Genomic DNA, 19,139 nt, shown 5'->3' on the forward strand with positions numbered 1-19,139 from the left:
CTAGAGTGTAAGACAACTTATTGCTACCCCTTCCCTAAAAACTGTGCTGAGGGCCATCTTGGAGCTGAGCGCCCTTACTTGTTTTTAATAGGTTCATTTAATCTGAGAAATATACTTAAAACTCTCAAGATTCAATCTGTGCTAGAACTGGGGCTTGAATAAAGAAGCCACTGTCACTTTTTCTTCAAGTATCCACACAGGTACTTTTAGGTACACAGAGGTATTCTACACATAGAAAGTTTAGGTGTGAGCAGGAGAGATGGCTCAACAGCTAGGAGTACCAGCTGCTCTTGCAGAGTCTGGTTATGATTCACAAAGATGTGAGGTCTCCCTCTGGCCTCTGAAGACAATGCATAGACATGGTGTACAGACACACACACAAGCAAAACAAGCAGACAAAACACACACAAAACTAAATAAACATTTTTTAAAATAAGAAAGCTTAGGTACTTCACAACCCAGCAGTCTGTTTTAGTTCCTGATGGATGACTTTTAATTAGTAAGTCTGAAATTTCCTCCTGTGTCCTGTGTGTGTATGTGTAGGGGCCACTGAAATATATGTTTCTACTCCATACATATAGGCAAATGCAGCAAGAATCTTTTTCTCAAAAGTGAGAAACAAGCAGGTTTGCTGCTACCTGAAGACAGTGCCTTACATCCTCCTACTACAACATTGAGATCCTCGCAGCTTACTTAACTTCAGCCCCTGATTTCATTAAAAATCAATGTGAAAAATACTCTGTACTCACTCTGGCATTCTAGGAATTGATGAATAAAAGTGCAGTCCCCGCCACTCTTTGAAAGCAAGTGCTCTAATAAAGAAAGAAAGACCTTTAAGGATATGGTTTGTTGCTGTCTTGAAATAAACAACAGCAAAGGTTAAAATTTTTTTTAATGATTTTAACATAGATAATTGAAAAGAACAGAGTATATTTTAACACATTTTCAAGTTAAATACTGAAAGTTGTAATTTATATAATCACTAGTTTACTCTGAATAGCTAGCTTTTAAAGGTGCAGTTTTTATCCAAAAAGCTCAAAAAATAAACAAAAATAAAAAGCTTTTCCGACTTTTCATATGTACCTTTCTCCATAATAGGTTTGTAAATATTCTAAAGTGACTTTTGTGTTTTTATTGCTGAATTAATTTCAGGTGTGTATACTAACAGTCTCTCTTCCAAGATGTTGATCTTAATTAAGATACAAAAACTTTAGAATGCATAAAATTAGCCAGGAATGGTAGCATACGCCTAAATTCCCAACATTTAGGAGGATGAGGCAGGAGGACTGCCATGAGTTTGAGACCAACATGGGCTACATATACAGCGAGCCTCAAGGAAACTTGGACTACAAGCCCTGTTTAAGAAGCTGGGGAGGGAATTACAGACAATAACTTCCGTAAATTTTTAAGAAATTGATGAGCTATTTTTATACATTCATTTTTACAAAAGGTTTACTTAATCTAGATCATACATAACCACTACATTACATTTTTTATTTCAACCCAAATTTCATGTTCCACACAGTTTTGCTTACTTTTATAAAAAGCAGAGTTTAAAAAGAGAAAATTTAAAATTAACATTGTGGTTAAAGAGTTTCAGCCCTTTTCTTACAATAATCTTAACTTAACTGAAAGGTCAAGGGCTAATTTCTGAATCCAGAGAACATTCATCAGTAACATAGTTGTATCTTTCAAAATTACACAAGGGGTCCCAGAAGCTTTCAGATAAAGGGCTGGGCCCCAGCATGGTGACTACCAGAAGGTCTGGAATTCGTGCACTGGCCCAGCACCACGTTCACTCTCCACCCTGCTCTTGTCCACAACTCACTGTCACCTCTCCGCTGTCTTACTGTTTGTTGTGACAATGCCTCTTTGACACCTTTCCTGTCAACTGCCTTCTTTATCTCTCAAATGTTATTTTCTTTTATCCTAGTTATATAATACCAAAGGCCTCATGCTATAGTTATAAGATAAAAACAGGGGGAGGAAAGATTAGTACAACTTTTGTTTTGGAAACATCAATGAGAAGTACAATACAGCACCAAATAAAAAAATTAAAAATTAACTAGAACAGAAATTTGGAATTAAAGCAGTAATTCAGAGACAAGTAGAATTTGCCAACTGGAGCTAACTCTAGGAAAACAGAAACCCTCAGTAGATTATAAAATGTCAAATCAAAAAGTTATTTTACATAAACTCTAAACTAAACACTTCCAAAACTCAAACTATGCAATATGTTAAGTGTGAAAATTTGTTTGGACAGGTAAAGAAACTGTAATATATATATATATATATATATATATATATATATATATATATATATATATGTGAGAATGGAGTTTTATTGATCATCTGCAAGAAAATGGATAGAACTGATAATCAAATGTTAAACAAGAGAAGCCTGACTCTTTCTTTCACAAGCTTCTTTCACATATAAAATCTAGATTTAAATGTATATATCACATACGTGGTGGGGAAGTATGAAGGGATTATGGATGGGAAGGAAGTGGCCTAAAAGGAGGGAGAACAAGAAAGGATAATGGGAGGGAAAAGACAAATACATCTCATATATGATCTAGTTTAAATCCACTTACTGGATATAAAGTAAAAGGAACCGTTGGGGAGAGGAGGAGTCAGTGGAGGGGGGGGTGATAAGGAAGAGCACACATGTATGAAAATGTCATAAATCTTTATGTATGGTTACCAAAAATTGTTAAAACTCATTTTAAACCAAACTTGAATATAACTAAAGGACTTTATGACAGATATGAAACCAAATTTCAAACTAATATTAATCAATTCCTCATGATTCTTATTAAAAACAGGGAATCCCATTGTGGTGATCTGAATGAGAGTGGTCTCCATAGGCTGATATATTTGAATGGTTGGTCCCCAGTTGGTAGAATGTTTGGGAAAATTAGGAAATGTGGCCTTGTTGAAGAAGGTGAGTCATTAGGGGTTGACTTTGGGATTTAAAAACCCAAGCCAGGCCCTGTCACACTCTTTCTGGGCCTGAAACTTGCAGATCAGATGTGAGCTCTCTGTATTTCTCTAGCACCATGTCTGCCTATTTGTGCCATGCTTCCCATCATGATAGAGACTCACCCTCTAATATGTAAGCCCACCAATTAAATGTTTTCTTCTGTAAGCTGCTTTGGTCATGGTGTCTCTTCACAGCAACCGGACAGTAACCACAACACCCACTATTACTGACTAAGCTAAAGGTCATTTGCATGCAGGAACCCACAAAGATCAGGAAAGGATGTTGGATCCCCTGTTGCTAGAGATCCTGCTGGTTGTAACCTGCTATGTGGGCTCTAGGAATCAAGCCTGGGTCCTCCTTGCAGAGCAGGAAGTCTCTGAACCACTGAGCCATCTCTCCAGTACCCTGTGCACTCTATTTTTAATATCTGAATCTGATCCTAAAGTATTTAGTAGACTAGCTTAGATAAAGTCTACTATTTAAGTAAAAAGGCAAATACATATGTGCCATGTCTACAAAAGCACCTTTTACACACATATGACAACATTCTTGTAATCTATATAAAGCATTTCAAACATGACACAAGTCTATTGCTTGAATTCCGGCCCTTAGGAATTACATTGACACAACTACAGAATATATTACTGTCACTGGTAATCCAAAGGGAATCAGGTGCTTATTGGAAGGAAAACAAGTCTCTGTGATATTGGTTAAAGTAAGAGAAATGGGGGAAAAGAAATCATGGATAGAAACATAAAGAACCATTCTACTTAGAATGCACAGTTTACACAAATCCGTTTCTTATGGATTCTGGTTTTCTTTGTACCCATGTTACTGTAGCCATTAACTGCATGTGCCACTAAGCCATTTAAACAGAGCCCATTCTAACCAAGCTATGTGCAGCCTAAAATAAATACATGATGACACTTATTAGGGAAAATTAATATGAAATGGCTCATTAACCTTTAAATATTGGTTACATATTAAAATAACATTTTTTAAATTGCTAGTTAAATAAAATTTACTACTTAGACGTGTTTTGCTTATTTTTTAAACTTTTACTATATTTACTAGACATTTTTAAATTTCTCACATATTGCTTTTAAACAGCACTATTCTATACCCCAATATATATTTAAATAATGCTTATTTATAAAGAGACAAAAAGAGTATAAAATCTGTGCTTTTAGAAAACTTAAGTCTGGGCTGGTGAGATGGCTCAGCGGGGAAGAGCACCGACTGCTCTTCGGAAGGTCATGAGTTCAAATCCCAGCAACCACATGGTGGCTCACAACCGCCCATAATGAGATCTGATGCCCTCTTCTGGTGTGTCTGAAGACAGCTACAGTGTACTTACATATAATAAATAAATAAATCTTTAAAAAAAAAAAAGAAAAAAAAAAGAAAACTTAAGTCATTTCAAAGGACTTCATTGGAAGAAATATGAACTATAATATCTCTAGACATAGTTGATATTTTCTCTTGCATCTATACTTGGTGTTTTTCTCTACTATTTAAAGGGTAATGTTAACTTTAAAATTCATGAAAATTGTGGCTGTGATCTTTGGTGATGTTTTAAAAGGTAAATTATCTTACTACAAAGTTCACTCTATACTAGATGTTTGGACAAATGTCAGACCTTACTGTCAAAATCTCTGCTAGCATTCTCATGGTACATAACACATGTCGACAAGAGACCCAGATGCTTAACAATGGGATAATGAGAGCAAGGAGTGTCTCATAACAAGATAACATTGTATTCGTTTAATATTAAACTAAGGAATCTATACCTATTTTCTAATATGAAAGCAGACTGTCAGTCTGAGTTTGGGGGCAGAAATTTTACACAGCAGGCTGACAACTCTAGTAAGAAGATGGCTTTGTATGTACATAAAGATTCTTAGCTAAAAAAATGAAAGTCCATAGCTTGTATTAATGTGATACTTGACACATAGTCAAGGAAATATGAATTTAATTAAAAAGTATACAATCAGAAAGGAAAAGAAGCAAGCAAAATAATAATGGAAAACAAAATCATTTAAGAAAAAAAGAGTACTTAGAAGATAAAGATTAACTCATTTAACAAAAGTTTGCTAAATACTTTTAATACATAGCAACTAAAAGTTTTAGGAAAGTGAATATAAACTACACCTTTAAAAATTCTCAAATTGAAAATTAAAAACTCAAATCTGTAAAAACTTAAGGCATTTTATAAAATACACATACAAATCAAATAGCAATGGATACTTTTTTACTCAAGAATCCTACAATGTACAATATATACAAGATTAGACTTTGACTGAACAACTCACATTTACATGATTATCTGGGCCATTTAGCGGTTATTATAAGAACTTTTTTTTTTTCCTTTTTGTAATGCTGGATTTGAATCCAAAGCATAAACCTGGAAAACATATAAAGCTACAACTCCAGTTCATCCATTTTTTATTTCAAACAAAAGAAATTACTTCTTAACTGTGACCTCTTTCCATGATAAGGACATACCCTGATATGTGGAATACAGTTTCATTAGAAGTTCTAGTTCTGACCTTAAAACCTTCTTCCAAATTCTGCATATTAAAATCAGCTCATAAGCACATCAGTATTCACTGAAAATAATTGTAATCCTTTAGTACTCCACATATCCAGTGTAAGACGAAGCACACAGCTGGAGTTGGTTCTCCATGACTCTCAGAGGAAAGGGGCAAGTGGCCAAAGTGAACCTTATGATTTCAGGACTATAGGACTACAAAAGCCAGTAACTAAAAATCATCCCTGTGCTGGGAGGTGGCTCATGTCTTTGATTTCAGTACTTGTATGACAAAGGCAAGCAGATCTCTCTGAACTCATGACCAGCATGATTTAAATAGATATTTCTAAACAGCCATGGTGGCACGGTGAGACTGCATAAAAGAGAGAGAGGAGGAGGGGGAAGAAGGACAACAAAGATAAATACTAATACACTGGCTGTAAGTTTTGGTAGATTGAGAAGTCTTGCTATCCAGAAGAAAAGCAACCCAGAAGAAAAACCAAAAACTAAAAAGAATTTTTAGATAAAGAAAGTATTCAATGGGAAATTAAGTAAGTTCACACACTGTAAATGGAGACCAAGCGTAATGGAACAACACAGTAGTACAAGCTCCTCGGAAGGTAAGAGCTATATAAAACAAGCCAGGGCTAACAAGGTCCAGCATTTTCTCACCTAAGCCATTGCAATTTCCACATAGCAACGGATATTGAAGTATAGATCACCTCTGTATCTTAGACTATAAGGAGAAGCTGGATTTTAAATGAATTTCAATGGTATGTGAACAGCTGTTGTATATGTGTATGACTTCAAGTACTAAAATCATCAAGCATTTAGCTCTCTGTCCTACTTAAATGATAGAAGGATATCATGGAAAAATATTTAAGTTTTTTACACTACCTTTTTCTGTGCTCCCATTTATTTTAGGTAAGAAGTCATCAACTTGTATCCCTAGGATTAAGACAGGATATCATTGCCTGATCAAAGAAAGTGTTAACTTTAAAACTGGCTTCAAGTCTAACTACAGCATTTTATATTTCTACTCACACTGACTTTGTATAGAACACTACTTATAAGAGGAGTTCAAGCTGCCATTCTCTACTAACTCAGGCTTAGAGACCTTCCAAAGAACCTGGGGTGGAGAGGTAAGGGGTGTGAATCCTGCTACTTAAGATCTCAGAGGCAGAACTCTATCTCAAAATCTCAACAATGGCGCCCACTGGTGGCAATCATGAGTATTGTAAAAGGAGATTTCTAAATACATAACCTTTGATACTTGATAAGTAAAATATCAAATGAAAGAAGTAAACATCATGAGAAGTGGGACAATGTGAACTGGGGACAAGGTCAACAGCTAATGAAAACATCTTTAAATAAGGTGACACCTACCTAAGCTGCTGCATTCTTTAAGAGTTTTCTCCTGCAGGTGTTCTAACCGTACTGTAAAAAATAGTCCAAGAAAAAGGCATTTCACAGACAAAGAACAAAAATCAAATAAAACCAATTTCTGTCTCACCAGCTTACCTTGTAGAGCTGTTAGCCTTTCATTGGTAAAATCATTATCAGCTTGCAAAGCTTCTATTTTTGCTTGGAGCTCCTGTTCTTTTTCTTCCATTTCATCAATTTTAGTCTGTAATTCTTTCTTCTCAGCTTGTCCCTTCTGTTGGATTTCCTCTTGTTTTCCTTCTGCTACCTGTTACACAGGAATCTTCAGTCACCTCATGAAACCTCGTCTTGCTTTAACTAGCCTAAACCCAGGACTGACTTCATTCATTTACACTTCTGAGAAATATATTCAGAATTAAAGAACATATTTATAAAGCTGGTTTTCTACAGAAAACAAAGACAGAGACTTGATGTGGAAAGTGAGTGATCTGTACCAAGCTCACTACTACATAGCACTGAGAAGGAAGACTTAGAAGCAAACAAGGAAACACAGGAGATAAACAAGCAATAGAGTCTAAGTTAAATCCTCCATGTGTGTTATGTGGGAAATATATTCCCAAATTTACTATTATTACAACTGGTTTGATAGTTCTAAAATATAACACTAATTTAAAATTGTTAACTAAAAAGATGATTATTACAAGCCCTTTCCAAAAACATTTCTCTTGACAAGACCTCTCTGAGAACTTCCCTATCTTGTAGGCACTCAACTGAGGGTACGATCATTTTTCTTTTCTTTAATTAATTTTTAAGTTAATATCATAGCATACTGCTTTACTCTGTCTCTCTTCATACATACATGTCTATAAATTACTTTAATTCACCCATATTTGTACCGCCTGCCCGGATGACCGCTGCTTCTCTGGCTGCTTCCATCTCTCATCCCACACAGCCCATTCTGTTTTCATAGTATATAGATTCTATTTTCTCTCCAGTCCCCCACAAACTCTTCCATCTCTCTCATAACCCACCAACCGATATATAATATTGAGATGAATTTTCACAAGTCTGTCACAAGGGCCAACTATACATTATCCTATGGTCTGATGCCCTTATTAAAAGTGTTCCAGAGAAATTGCAGCTGAAACAGAATCAATGGCATGGCTAAAGGCTAAGGCTAACAGCTCAAGCAGGTTATCCCAAGCTCCCTTTGAATTTACTGCAGCACTGAACAGCTGGTCCCTAACTAAAAATGAGGAGGTTTTAAAAGCCCCTGATTATATTAAATTTTGCTAATTCTTTTTAAAAACTTTATTATTATAACATGTACATGTGTGTATATGATGTGTGGGTAGGTGCATATGGAAATCAAAGCACAACTCCGTGGTGTCAATTCCTTCCACCATGGGCTCTTGGGAGTGAACTCAGGATATCAGGCTTGTATTCTCTGAGACATCTCACTATGGCTTTTGATTCTCTCTTTTTATAATTTATCTATTATTGTGTGTGTGCTTGCATGTCTGTGTGTCTACATATGTGTGTGCACATGAGTGTTACACATGGCTAAGTTCTAGTGCATGGGTACCATGGCCCGCAAGTAGAGGTCAGAGGACAACTCTGGGGACTTTCCTTCCTTCTACCATGGAAGGATTCTATAACCAGTTTGCATGGTAGTATCCACACTGAGCCATCTCACCATTTCATATCATATTGATTTGTCTCTACTTCTTTAAAGTGTATGTTATAAAACTCTGTTCTTTTCTTAGGCTATGTGATGCTGAAGCAAACACTCCACCTGCTGTTGTGAAGTGCTGGCTACATTTCCATCTAGACGTATGTCTACTTTAAAGGCTTTCAATTTCAACAGTAATAGAGGGTAGACTAAATAGAATACATTTTCTATTTTCACTATCAGTTTCAACTTCTTTTCGCGACAGGGTTTCTCTGTGTAGCCCTGGCTGTCCTGGAACTCACTCTGTAGGCCAGGCTGGCCTTGAACTGAGAAATTTGCCTGCCTCTGCCCCCCTAAGTGCTGGGATTAAAGGCGTGCGCCACTGCTGCCCAGCCAGTTTCAACTTTTTAATTTTACCTAATTTTACATTAACAGCTATTGAGTGATTTATAAACTTTTAAGCTGTTAGCATGTTAGTGACTATCTTAATATGCTTTCAGTAGTTTAACTAGAAGCTGTGATGTCTGGGCTAAGAATGTCCTTCACAGGTCGCTTGGTCCTCAGTTGGTAATGCTGTTTGGGTAGGTCTAAGAGGTGTGCCTTTCTGGGAGGAATTATGTCACAGGGGATGGGCTTGGATGTTTCAAAGCCTCAAGCCATTCCCAGTGAACTCTAAGCTTCCAGCTCCAGCTGCCATACCTGCCTGCTGCCACACTTCCTTCCCATGATGGTGGTAAGATTCCTACTTCTCTGGAACCCTAAGGCCAAGTAGCCTCTTTTGCTCATGGTGTTCTATCACAGCAATACAAAAGTAACTAATACACATACCTTTAATTTATCAGATAAATCTTTAATTTCATTAACTGCTCCATTATACTTATTGGCTAATTCTCTTAATTCTTCCTGAGTCCGCTCATTCATCTCTTTCAGGTGGGTACATTCATCTTCAGTATTACTCAGACTTCGCTGCAAGTCAAGTTCACAGGTAATTCATTAGAGTAAATGGGTACTTATTTTAAATTTATCATAAATTTAATTTATAAAAAATATAGCTCTGAACTAGTCTACATCAACATTTGGATTAAATTGATATAAAGTTGATTTAAAAGGCAAAATAATTTAAGCAACATATCTACTAAAACACAACTAAGTTACTTTTTTTAATGTTGGGAAATGGGCAGAGAAAGTTATCTAATAACAACAAGTATGACTTTTAGCCTTGAATTATTTTAAAACCACCAACTCCTTTTCTATTTGCTTTTGAAACAATACTATGTTGCTACGCACACTCGTCTACTCCAGGCACATCTAAAATATCGGGGGTAAAATCCTGATTAAGGATAAGAGGCAATAAGAATCTAAAAGGAGTTCTGTGCCTCCTGGATTTTAGACAGTCGCTGGTATCCCCTAACTCAGACATGTTCCAGATCAGTCTTTCTAATCAAAACACGGCCTCATATTTAGGCATAAAGGTACCCCAAGAAATGATTTGTTGATGGTTAAGATTGGGCATTATTTTCTGGTCAACACAATGTTTCTAACCTATCTTGGTTTATTACCAAGCTTTTTATAACTTGTAATTTCTCTCTAGGAACCTGCCTTGCCAGAGCTAGCAACAGAGGTCAAGCACATTCCTTAAAGCAATAGATAGTTCATAATAGCTAGAAATGTTTTACATACTAGAGAGTAATGAAGGGCTTCTACCCAAAGACATTAGCTAGAAGTGTTAGATTAAAACCTCCTAGTCATTGCCTCCAGCAAGAACCAGAGAGTTAGTATAAGAATACCAAATTAGCCCCAGCAAAGAGAGGCACCATTGCTTTTCCGCCCGCTTCACAACTAGATACGTGATCTTAGTCAACAAGATCACTGACCTTGTTAGCGGTCACCTGCCTATGTAACTCTTGTCATCTGTCCTGTTTGCTGTATGGTATTTAAGCCGGCCCATGGCACTATGTAACTCAAGCTGGCTTCAAATTCACTATAGAGTACAGGCTAGCCCAATCTCCTGCCTTAGACTCCCAAGTGCGATGATTATAATAAGTACACTCTATCACACTCATCTCTAAGTCAAAAAATCCTTAAAATAAGAATAAAACCATACAACAATTCATCTAATTTGAAAACAAAGACATTAGAAACTTTGTGCGTATGTCAGATTAATCAAACATCAATGAATATAAAGTACATGTTATAGAATGAGACCATAATACAAACTATGCATGTCCTCACACATGCTAAGCACATGCCCGCTGAGCTAAAAGCCCTCAGTCCCAAGAATCACATCTTGATTTTTCATAGGACCTGGAAGATATTAAACTTGTAAAGCCTAAGATACAGTACCACTCTAGAGCAGTAGTTCTTAACTTCTATGGGTAGAACAACCTCACAAAGGGTGCCTAAGACCATCCAAAAATATATTCACATTATGATTAACAGTAGCAAAATTACAGTTATGGAGTAGCAACAAAAATAATATCATGGTTGGGGGTCACCACAACATGAGGAACTATATTAAGGGTCACAGCACTAGGAAGGCTGAGAGCCACTGCTCTGGAAGATGGGTAAAGTAGTAAAGGTCTCAGCCTTATGTGACCATCTTCCACTAAAAGTCAGCTAACTTTTATGACAAAAGATCAATTCTCACCAGACATGGTGTTAGCAAGTCTTTAATCCCACCACTTGGGAGTCAGGGACCAACCTGGTCTACGTGGCAAACTCCAGACCAGGCAAAGGTAGCTCAACTCCCAGCATCCACATCAGATGGCTCAAAGCTGCCTATAATTCCAGGTCCAGTGGATCCAAGGCCTCAGCCGTCTGTAGACACTTGCACTCACACACAATACTCACACACAATACTCACACATAGACATAATTTTAAAAGAAAAACAAATCTTTAAAAAACAATGACAATAAAAGTGAAATACCTCAACTTCTGAAAGTTTTCTAACCACTTCGATTTTCTCCTGAAGAACCCGCCTCAGGGACTCTTTGGCTGTGGTTTCATAGTTGTGTTTATCCTCCTGCAGTGCGATCAGCTCCTTCCGTAAACTATCTTCTGTTTGATTCTAGAATAAAAGACACATTACACCTAAGTCACTTTTCTGTGAAAATTGTTGATCCTTTGAAAGAAACTCATTATAACACTCAAAATTATATGTTAAGGTACCCACAAATACAAATGTTGGCCTCCTATTAATTAAATGTGTATTTCAAAGTTGTAAATTATGCCTTCAGAAATTATACTAATTTCAAAAGAAATGAGCTAAAAGCAAATAGTTTCTCTCATATATTAAGATTAATTACTCGTATTCTATAGAAGCTACCATAGTTTCATTTCTGAGCAAAAATCATTGCTATCCAGGCCCCAAACGAAAGTAGTAAGAGCTTCATGAGGAAAAAGGAAACTCTAGGTCTAGAACAAAAACTGTGCAGAATGAGCCAGGGTCTCCTAGCTAGCAGGTGGCTGAGCAAGCCAGAGAGCCAGCCTCAAAGCATGTACTCACAGAAAACCCGGATCAACAAAGATAACTACTAGTATAGACTTAAACACAACAAAATATACTTAAGTCTAAGCAAGAGAGAAAGTACTTCATTGTCATTTGCAGTTGGATAAAAAATAAGCAATTTATTCTGCTTTAATCTAGTAAATAATTATTCTGTTTCCTTTTTTCTGTAGAAAATATACTTCAGCTGGGTGGTAATGGAGCACACTTGGGAGACAGAGGCAGGTGGCTTTCTGAGTTCCAGGCCAGCTTAGTCTACAGAGTGAGCTCCAGGACAGTCAGGGCTACACAGAGAAACCCTGTCTCGAAAAACCAAAAGAAAAAAAAAGAAAGGAAGAAAGAAATATACCTCAGAGTAATAAAATGGTTCATGAGGGAAGTATTCTCTTTGAAGAAGTAAATGAAAAAATAACAGAATTACACTACTATGTTAAATATCCTTAATGAAATAATGGACCTAGTGAAGACTTGTCAATGAATGGTAACATCTTAAAAGGAGAGCCATCTGCCATTATATGTTTTTGATTGAAGAACAATACCATCCATGATGGGGGGACAAGTAAAACAAGTACCATAGGATCTGGCCAGACCAAAGAACCAGAAAAACATTTCAGTAACAGTACAAGCCAAGTCTCACTATGGATCAGAAGGCAAACACCTCGTCAGTGAGTATCAACGGTAACAGAAAAGGAATCAGAACTGAGCACAGGCATGGAGCACACAATTTTTCCTACTTATAGGCGGCCCTGAATTTTCCACGACAAAGATGTGAAAGAACTGTGGGACTATATAAAGGTTTTAGAACACGCACAAACAACAGGTACCGGAAACTACAGAAAATACCGTGAATTCTTCCTTGGGTACCTGACATTAAATACCTACTTTGGAGCATGCCTGCAACTGGTTTCCCATAACTTCTAACCGTGATAAGAGTCTATCTTCATCTATTAAAGCCTGTTGAAAAAATTAGATATAAATAAAAACCCAGAGTCACAACAACAGAAAAAAAATCATGTAGTACAGATTTTTATTGCCAACAAAATGAAGAAAATCAGAAAAATCAAATAAGATCTGCTAAAAAATGCTGTTTCAACTTTTGTTCTTTAGTTAAGGAATAACTTTACTTTTGTTTACCAGAAAATCTTAGTTTTAATCCATTCAACACATACAAAAACAAAAATAAAAAACAAGACCACCCTATTAAACAATTTAAATGCTTCTTAAATATTAATTAAGTAACTGGAGTACCTGCCAACTAGTATCGGAAGCCTCTTGGGTGATAGCTAGTAGCCGCTGAAGTGTGGCTAACTTCTGTTCCAGCATCTGTTCCCGATGTAAGGCCTCCTAACATAAATCACAAAAGAAAGTTTAATGAACTGGGCAGCATGATTCCTCTCAGTCTGGTTTGAATATATTTTCATATTTAACCCTGGGTGTGTTTTAGTATTTTAGCCCATCTACTGGACTGCACGTATGGATGTAATCGGTTGTCTAGATGTTAACTTTTCCCTGAATGGAAAACAACTTACTCATTTGTTTTCTTTTTCAAAATGCAGTTGAGAAAAATTAATAAATGTTTCTGTTTTTAATATGTCTGTCCTGTATTTAATATAAATGTCCTGTATTTAATAAATGCATAGATGTTTGTGAAATATTTATATATCTCAGAACAAATGTATTTCAAACGAAAGCAGAACAATCTGGTCAACATCAAAATACAACAGCTCTCCAGCATGGCATCAAAATAGCAATAGCTTTCAGTTTTCCTTTTGAAAATATTATTTAAATATATCCACATGTACTTAAAAGAGAACTGCTCATCGTTTATGGCATTTTCAAGTGCTCTGGCTCTCTCCCTGATTACCTCAGAAAGCGGTAGCTAATATTCAAAAAGTGAGAGCTCAGTAAGTATTAGTTTGATGTAATAAGGGGTCAAAGGAATCTGTGACTATGGTGGGGGACATGGAGAAGAAGAGTGGTTCACAGTTGACAGCTGTGAGCAGCATCCCCTCGCAGGCTGTGAAGGTAAAGAGTGAGTCTAGCACACCTTCATCCTCTGCTGTTCCTGCCAGTACTCAAAGGACACTCAGTAACAGTCTATCTTGGAGTCACCTTTGCTTTAAATAGAGCACTTAAGTTTAAAACTATTAATTTACTGCTCTCCACATCCTTGATAAACAATGACTAGGGAAAATCTGGCCTAATATATACTTAGACATAAACTGAGCAATCTAATAAAAACACCATCACGCCAGGCAGTGGTGGAGCACACCTTTAATTCCAGCACTTGGGAGGTAGAGGCAGGGGGATTTCTGAGTTGGAGGCCAGCCTGGTCTACAGGACAGCCACGGCTATACAGAGAAACTCTGTCTCAAAACAAACAAACAAACAAAAAACAACAATAACACATGCACACACACAAAAAAAAAACTTCATCACCTGAGAGACACATTAAAACAGCTATTTACTATATTTTATTTTAAGCTCCTGAAATGTCCCTAATACTCAGGAAGTAGCAGATACAAAATGTTTTACTTATGAACAAAGCTGCCAGCCAACCAGTTTTAAAATCTACCTCCACTAGATGGTGTCATTACATCTTTTTAAAAATTCCATTCCATTAGTTGTTAATTCTGAACCAACTTCAACAAATGTAGTACATCTGTAAATGATCTTTTAGATCTAAGTATAAAAGGCATCTATTTCAGCTTTTTTTTTTTTTGAAAGGGTTCACAATTTACATTAGAGTCTCATCAATTCAGTAAGGATTATACAAGAAGAAAAAGAGGAGGTGGGACAATTCCTCCTAAGGAGTTAGCAAAGGTAAGCGGATATTCAAACTACTGAAAGCAAAGGTGAGAAAGGATGGGAAGTCAAGCATGAGGGCTTCATCAGGATAAAAAGCACTCACAGCACACAGAAGGTGGCCAATTGTTTAATCTACATTCTCTACATAACAGTCAGGACTATTACACAGACCAAATGAACCAACACAGATGAGGATGGCATAGAATACAGACTATACAATTATGTACTCCTATCTCACAGCTAAAACCTGGACAAGTTTAACTTTACTCAAAAGTCACTTCTGAATCCCCTCGTACTGGAAGAAAAAAAACCTGTTCTCTTGCACATAAACTTATCTTCTCTAGACTCAGCAATCCTGGCTCTTTTTTTCTTCACAAAACCTATTTTTAAACCTTCATTCTTCCTTAAACCAAAAAAAGTATTTCCTCTGTACATGTTTGCAGCCAATATTTTTATCCTATATTTGTAAACTGGCAAAATAAGATCTAAGTTACTTTTAAAGGCTGAGAATTTTCAAGATTTACTTTTACCTGTAGATACTGAGAAAGTTGGAATAGTTCCTGAGAGTACATACTTGGAGTGTTAGCAGCAACCTAGAAATAAAACACAATGTCATTAATCACAATAAACAGTATGTTAAAAGGGCCATTAAGAACCAACAAGATGGCTCAGCAGGTAAAGCTGCCTGCTAGCAAGCCTGATAACTTCAGTTTGATCCCTGTGCTAGATAGTGTCAACTTGAACAGCTTAAGTCATCTATCTGAGAGGAAGGAACCTCAATTAAGAAAATTCCTCCATAAGATCAGGCTATGCAAGCCTGTAGGGAATATTCTTAATTAGTGACTGATGGGGAAGGACTCAGCCAATTGTAGTTGGTGCCATCCCTGAGCTAGTGGTCCTGGGTTGTGTAAGAAAACAAACCAAGCAAGTCATGGGTAGCATGCCAGTAAGCAGCATCCCTCTGCATCAGCTCATACATTCCTACCTTGTTTGAGCTCCTGCCCTGACTTCCTTTCATTATAAACAGTGATGTGGAAATGTAAACCAAATAAACCCTTCCCTCCCCAAGTTGCTTTTGGTCATGATGTTTATCACAGCAATAGAAACCCTAACTAGGACAATCCCCAATATCCAAATGGTAAAAGGAGAGAACCAACTCCTGCAAGTTGTTCTTATCTCTACTTGCACAGGGAACGTGAACAAAAAAATAAAATGCACTTGAAGAATTAGAAACTAATTCCATGAAACATCTATTTTCCTACATATGCAGATAACAGATTTTTAATTGACCTAGTCTCTTAATTCTGAATTACTGTGTAAAGTAGTTCTCAAAATATTTCTGCTCCATGTCCAGAATTTACAATGGTATTACACTGCTCACATCTGCTTTATAAGCAAGAGGATGAAGCAAGTGCTACATGTGAAACTGTTAGTCAAATCACAAACTTAGAGCACAAAAGAACTGAGTCTTTTCATTACCCAGAAATAATAACTCCTAATCAATAGTCATATGGTTTTTCTTTAAAATTCATCCCTAATTACTTCATTAATGTCACAATTCACCTAGAAACAAAAATCTTCAAAATATTACTTGGAAGCATGTATCAAGTTGAAGGACAATATGAAATCTCTCTTTACTCACTAAAAAACAAAAATTGAAACGAAAAAATTCTACCATTTTGTCCAATAACTAAAGACAATGAAAAAATTTTATTATTGTATGTAAATTTTAACAAGACAGAAAATAATAATGTTCAAAACCTACAATTCAGCCTAACTGCTTTAGAACCCAAATCTAGTAGAATTAGCCCCTGTAGGGGCTTTTCAAGACCATCGAATACAGAATTGCTTCACTAAAAAAGAAAATGAAGGACAATGTCAAATGTAAATGTGATGTCAAATAGAAAAAAGATGTATGGTTTTACTCTTTGGTCACATTGTTACTTAGCAATGATACCTATAGTTTCAATGCACAATTACAAACAAAAGAAAAATACTGCAGCAATCAATTACTGCAGTTTCTAATCGGGTGGTTTCAAAACTGATATTCTATGGCACTAAAAGAATAACTCTTGTAGTTCTTATTTCAGAGCTGCTTTGCTATATGGGTAAATAGTGAGTGCACATCTTGGATAGAAAGCTTGGGGATTCCTGGACAGACCTGTACTTCAGTAGAAAGTAACAGTTAATCCCACTTACCTCTGGCTAGGCACACAACCAGGTACATTTAGTCTACTCAGTCAGTAGTACTTGGGCTACAAAAGCTTTGTCCAAAGAAACACTCATTCCAAATTCTCCAGACGGTAAAGGTTATATTAACTACATACCCATATTTTCTTCATTATAAAAACAGAAGTAAGTTTTTTAGGTAAGACATATTAAATATAGACATCAATGAAATCATCCCCAGCGTTTGGAAACCAACCATTCACAACTTACTTTGTCTACAGGACTCGGTAATGGAGCATGGATGACACTGCAAAGTAAAGTTTAGAATTTTTATCTCATTTCCTGAAAACAGAGGAAATGGCACCAGAGCACCAGAGTGTCACAAAATTCATGCATTTGCTCTCATGTAATTAGAAGACTGTCAATTATCTTAAGACATTTTGAAAAACCAACTAATACATCTATAATCTGCTTTTTACTCATAATTCTTCTTCAAATAAATTTCAATTCTAGACTGCATTAAGCGTCTTTTGAGAGCCCACCATTTACTGGGTGCTGTGATAACTCCCTTTTTTTTAAGCATTTCAATACACTGAAGTATCTTTTAAATCATGCATTTTTAATTTATAACATATAAATTTAAAAAATTAAATAAGTAAAGTTCCATTGGAGAATAAGGTTATAATTTGCAAAGTGCTCTAGTGAAGAACAACTTTAGCTGTGACACAGTGACAAGCACTCTTCACCTAGCCACCGTGGACTAAATCAAAGCTTACATGTGTTGATGAAACTGAACTCAGTGGAGGAAACACAACAACAGCATCATTAACTAACACTAATCCCTGTTGGGCCCTGATACAGAACTCTTGACAGAAAAGCACTAGCAATTAAGCATAAGGGCTCAGAAAGTCTACCAACTAGACCACAGTGGCTCTGCTTACCAGCTAAAGGGATAAGTAACTAATCAAGACAGGCTTGCATTCTGTACCCAGGAAGTGGCCTCCACAGTCCTTAAGTATTAAATGTGCTGATGAGAACAAGTGGCTTCAACAACACAAAAGTAACCAACCAACCACTACCTTCTACTCTCATGACAAAGGGTCAGCTAAGGAAGCCAGGGCCCCTATTTTACAAAAAGCCCTATAAGATATTATGTGTGTCTTGAAGTCAGGTAGAGGGATGGAGACAAGGATGTTACCTGCACCTCCTACACGCCACATCTCAGAAAGCAATGTAGTGACAACCAGCTTGAAAGCTGACTGGGAAAGTTCCCAGACTCAACTGGTAAAGCATGTGTGAATGCTAGAAACTGACCTGGTATGGCATATATGGAGGAGTACCCATCTTCTGCACACTGAGATGTCTTACAGAGACTTCACAGAATATACATAAATCTTTTACTGTATTTATTTGATAATATGTCTGTGTCTCAGGAATAATGATCAATTCACCCCTGCATTCACAGAGCCTATCACAAGGTCCTAAGGAACTTACTGCCTAGTGAAGGTTTTTAAAAAGTCGTGACTACAGATACTCTTCTTCACTCTATAAACTCAAATGCATATCTTAAACATAAGTTAATTTTTCTTGACTGCAAAGGCAATATATGTTAAATATAGAATATGTGGGAAGTATAAAAAAACTAAACTAGAATTATACAATTCTAGCACCCAGGGATAACCATTTTTTGTATATCTCCCATTTTTCTGTCTATATGTATATATACAGAGACATTAACACAAAAACCATAAAAGAAACAAAAAGATCTTTTAAAATCTGGTTTTCTTGGTGACATAAGAAGGAATTCTCTTTCCTCATAAAATCTGGTTAATTAAAAACAAACAAACAAGAAAACCAAAAAGGCTAAAAAAGTCACAAAACATATATTTGTTTTTTATAGAAACTATATGGGATATGGGGGTGCTGTGTTTGAACTGTTGAAAAACTTCTTGTATAGACAAAGAGTATATCAAGGAAATGTTAGAAAGCAAAAACTATTTAGTGCTAGGTTTGTAAAGCTATAAGCAATTTCTATTTCTTGTTGTTAGAAAATTATAAAATATAACAAAAACTAAGAAACAATCAGAA

General features: G+C 36.3%; 1 protein-coding gene across 11 annotated transcripts in view; it reads right to left on the reverse strand.

Annotated features, from left to right (window-relative positions):
• The window catches only part of Slmap (sarcolemma associated protein), a 119,613-nt gene that overhangs the window by 39,541 nt on the left and 60,933 nt on the right, over positions 1–19,139 (reverse strand). For 3 of the 11 annotated variants that reach the window (XM_031362429.1, XM_031362430.1, XM_031362423.1), the window contains exons 4-13: positions 17,322–17,358; positions 15,413–15,475; positions 13,323–13,418; positions 12,957–13,028; positions 11,496–11,636; positions 9,397–9,534; positions 7,035–7,203; positions 6,900–6,950; positions 6,411–6,461; positions 750–812 (exon numbers count right to left, since the gene is read on the reverse strand). In XM_031362429.1, coding sequence (XP_031218289.1) covers positions 750–812; positions 6,411–6,461; positions 6,900–6,950; positions 7,035–7,203; positions 9,397–9,534; positions 11,496–11,636; positions 12,957–13,028; positions 13,323–13,418; positions 15,413–15,475; positions 17,322–17,358 — 881 coding nt within the window. The remainder of the gene's footprint in view (positions 1–749; positions 813–6,410; positions 6,462–6,899; positions 6,951–7,034; positions 7,204–9,396; positions 9,535–11,495; positions 11,637–12,956; positions 13,029–13,322; positions 13,419–15,412; positions 15,476–17,321; positions 17,359–19,139) is intronic. The other 8 variants (XM_031362431.1, XM_031362432.1, XM_031362425.1 and 5 more) reach the window with 7 other exon arrangements.

Source organism: Mastomys coucha, unplaced genomic scaffold (assembly GCF_008632895.1).
Source record: "Mastomys coucha isolate ucsf_1 unplaced genomic scaffold, UCSF_Mcou_1 pScaffold9, whole genome shotgun sequence".
Lineage (NCBI taxonomy): Eukaryota > Metazoa > Chordata > Mammalia > Rodentia > Muridae > Mastomys > Mastomys coucha.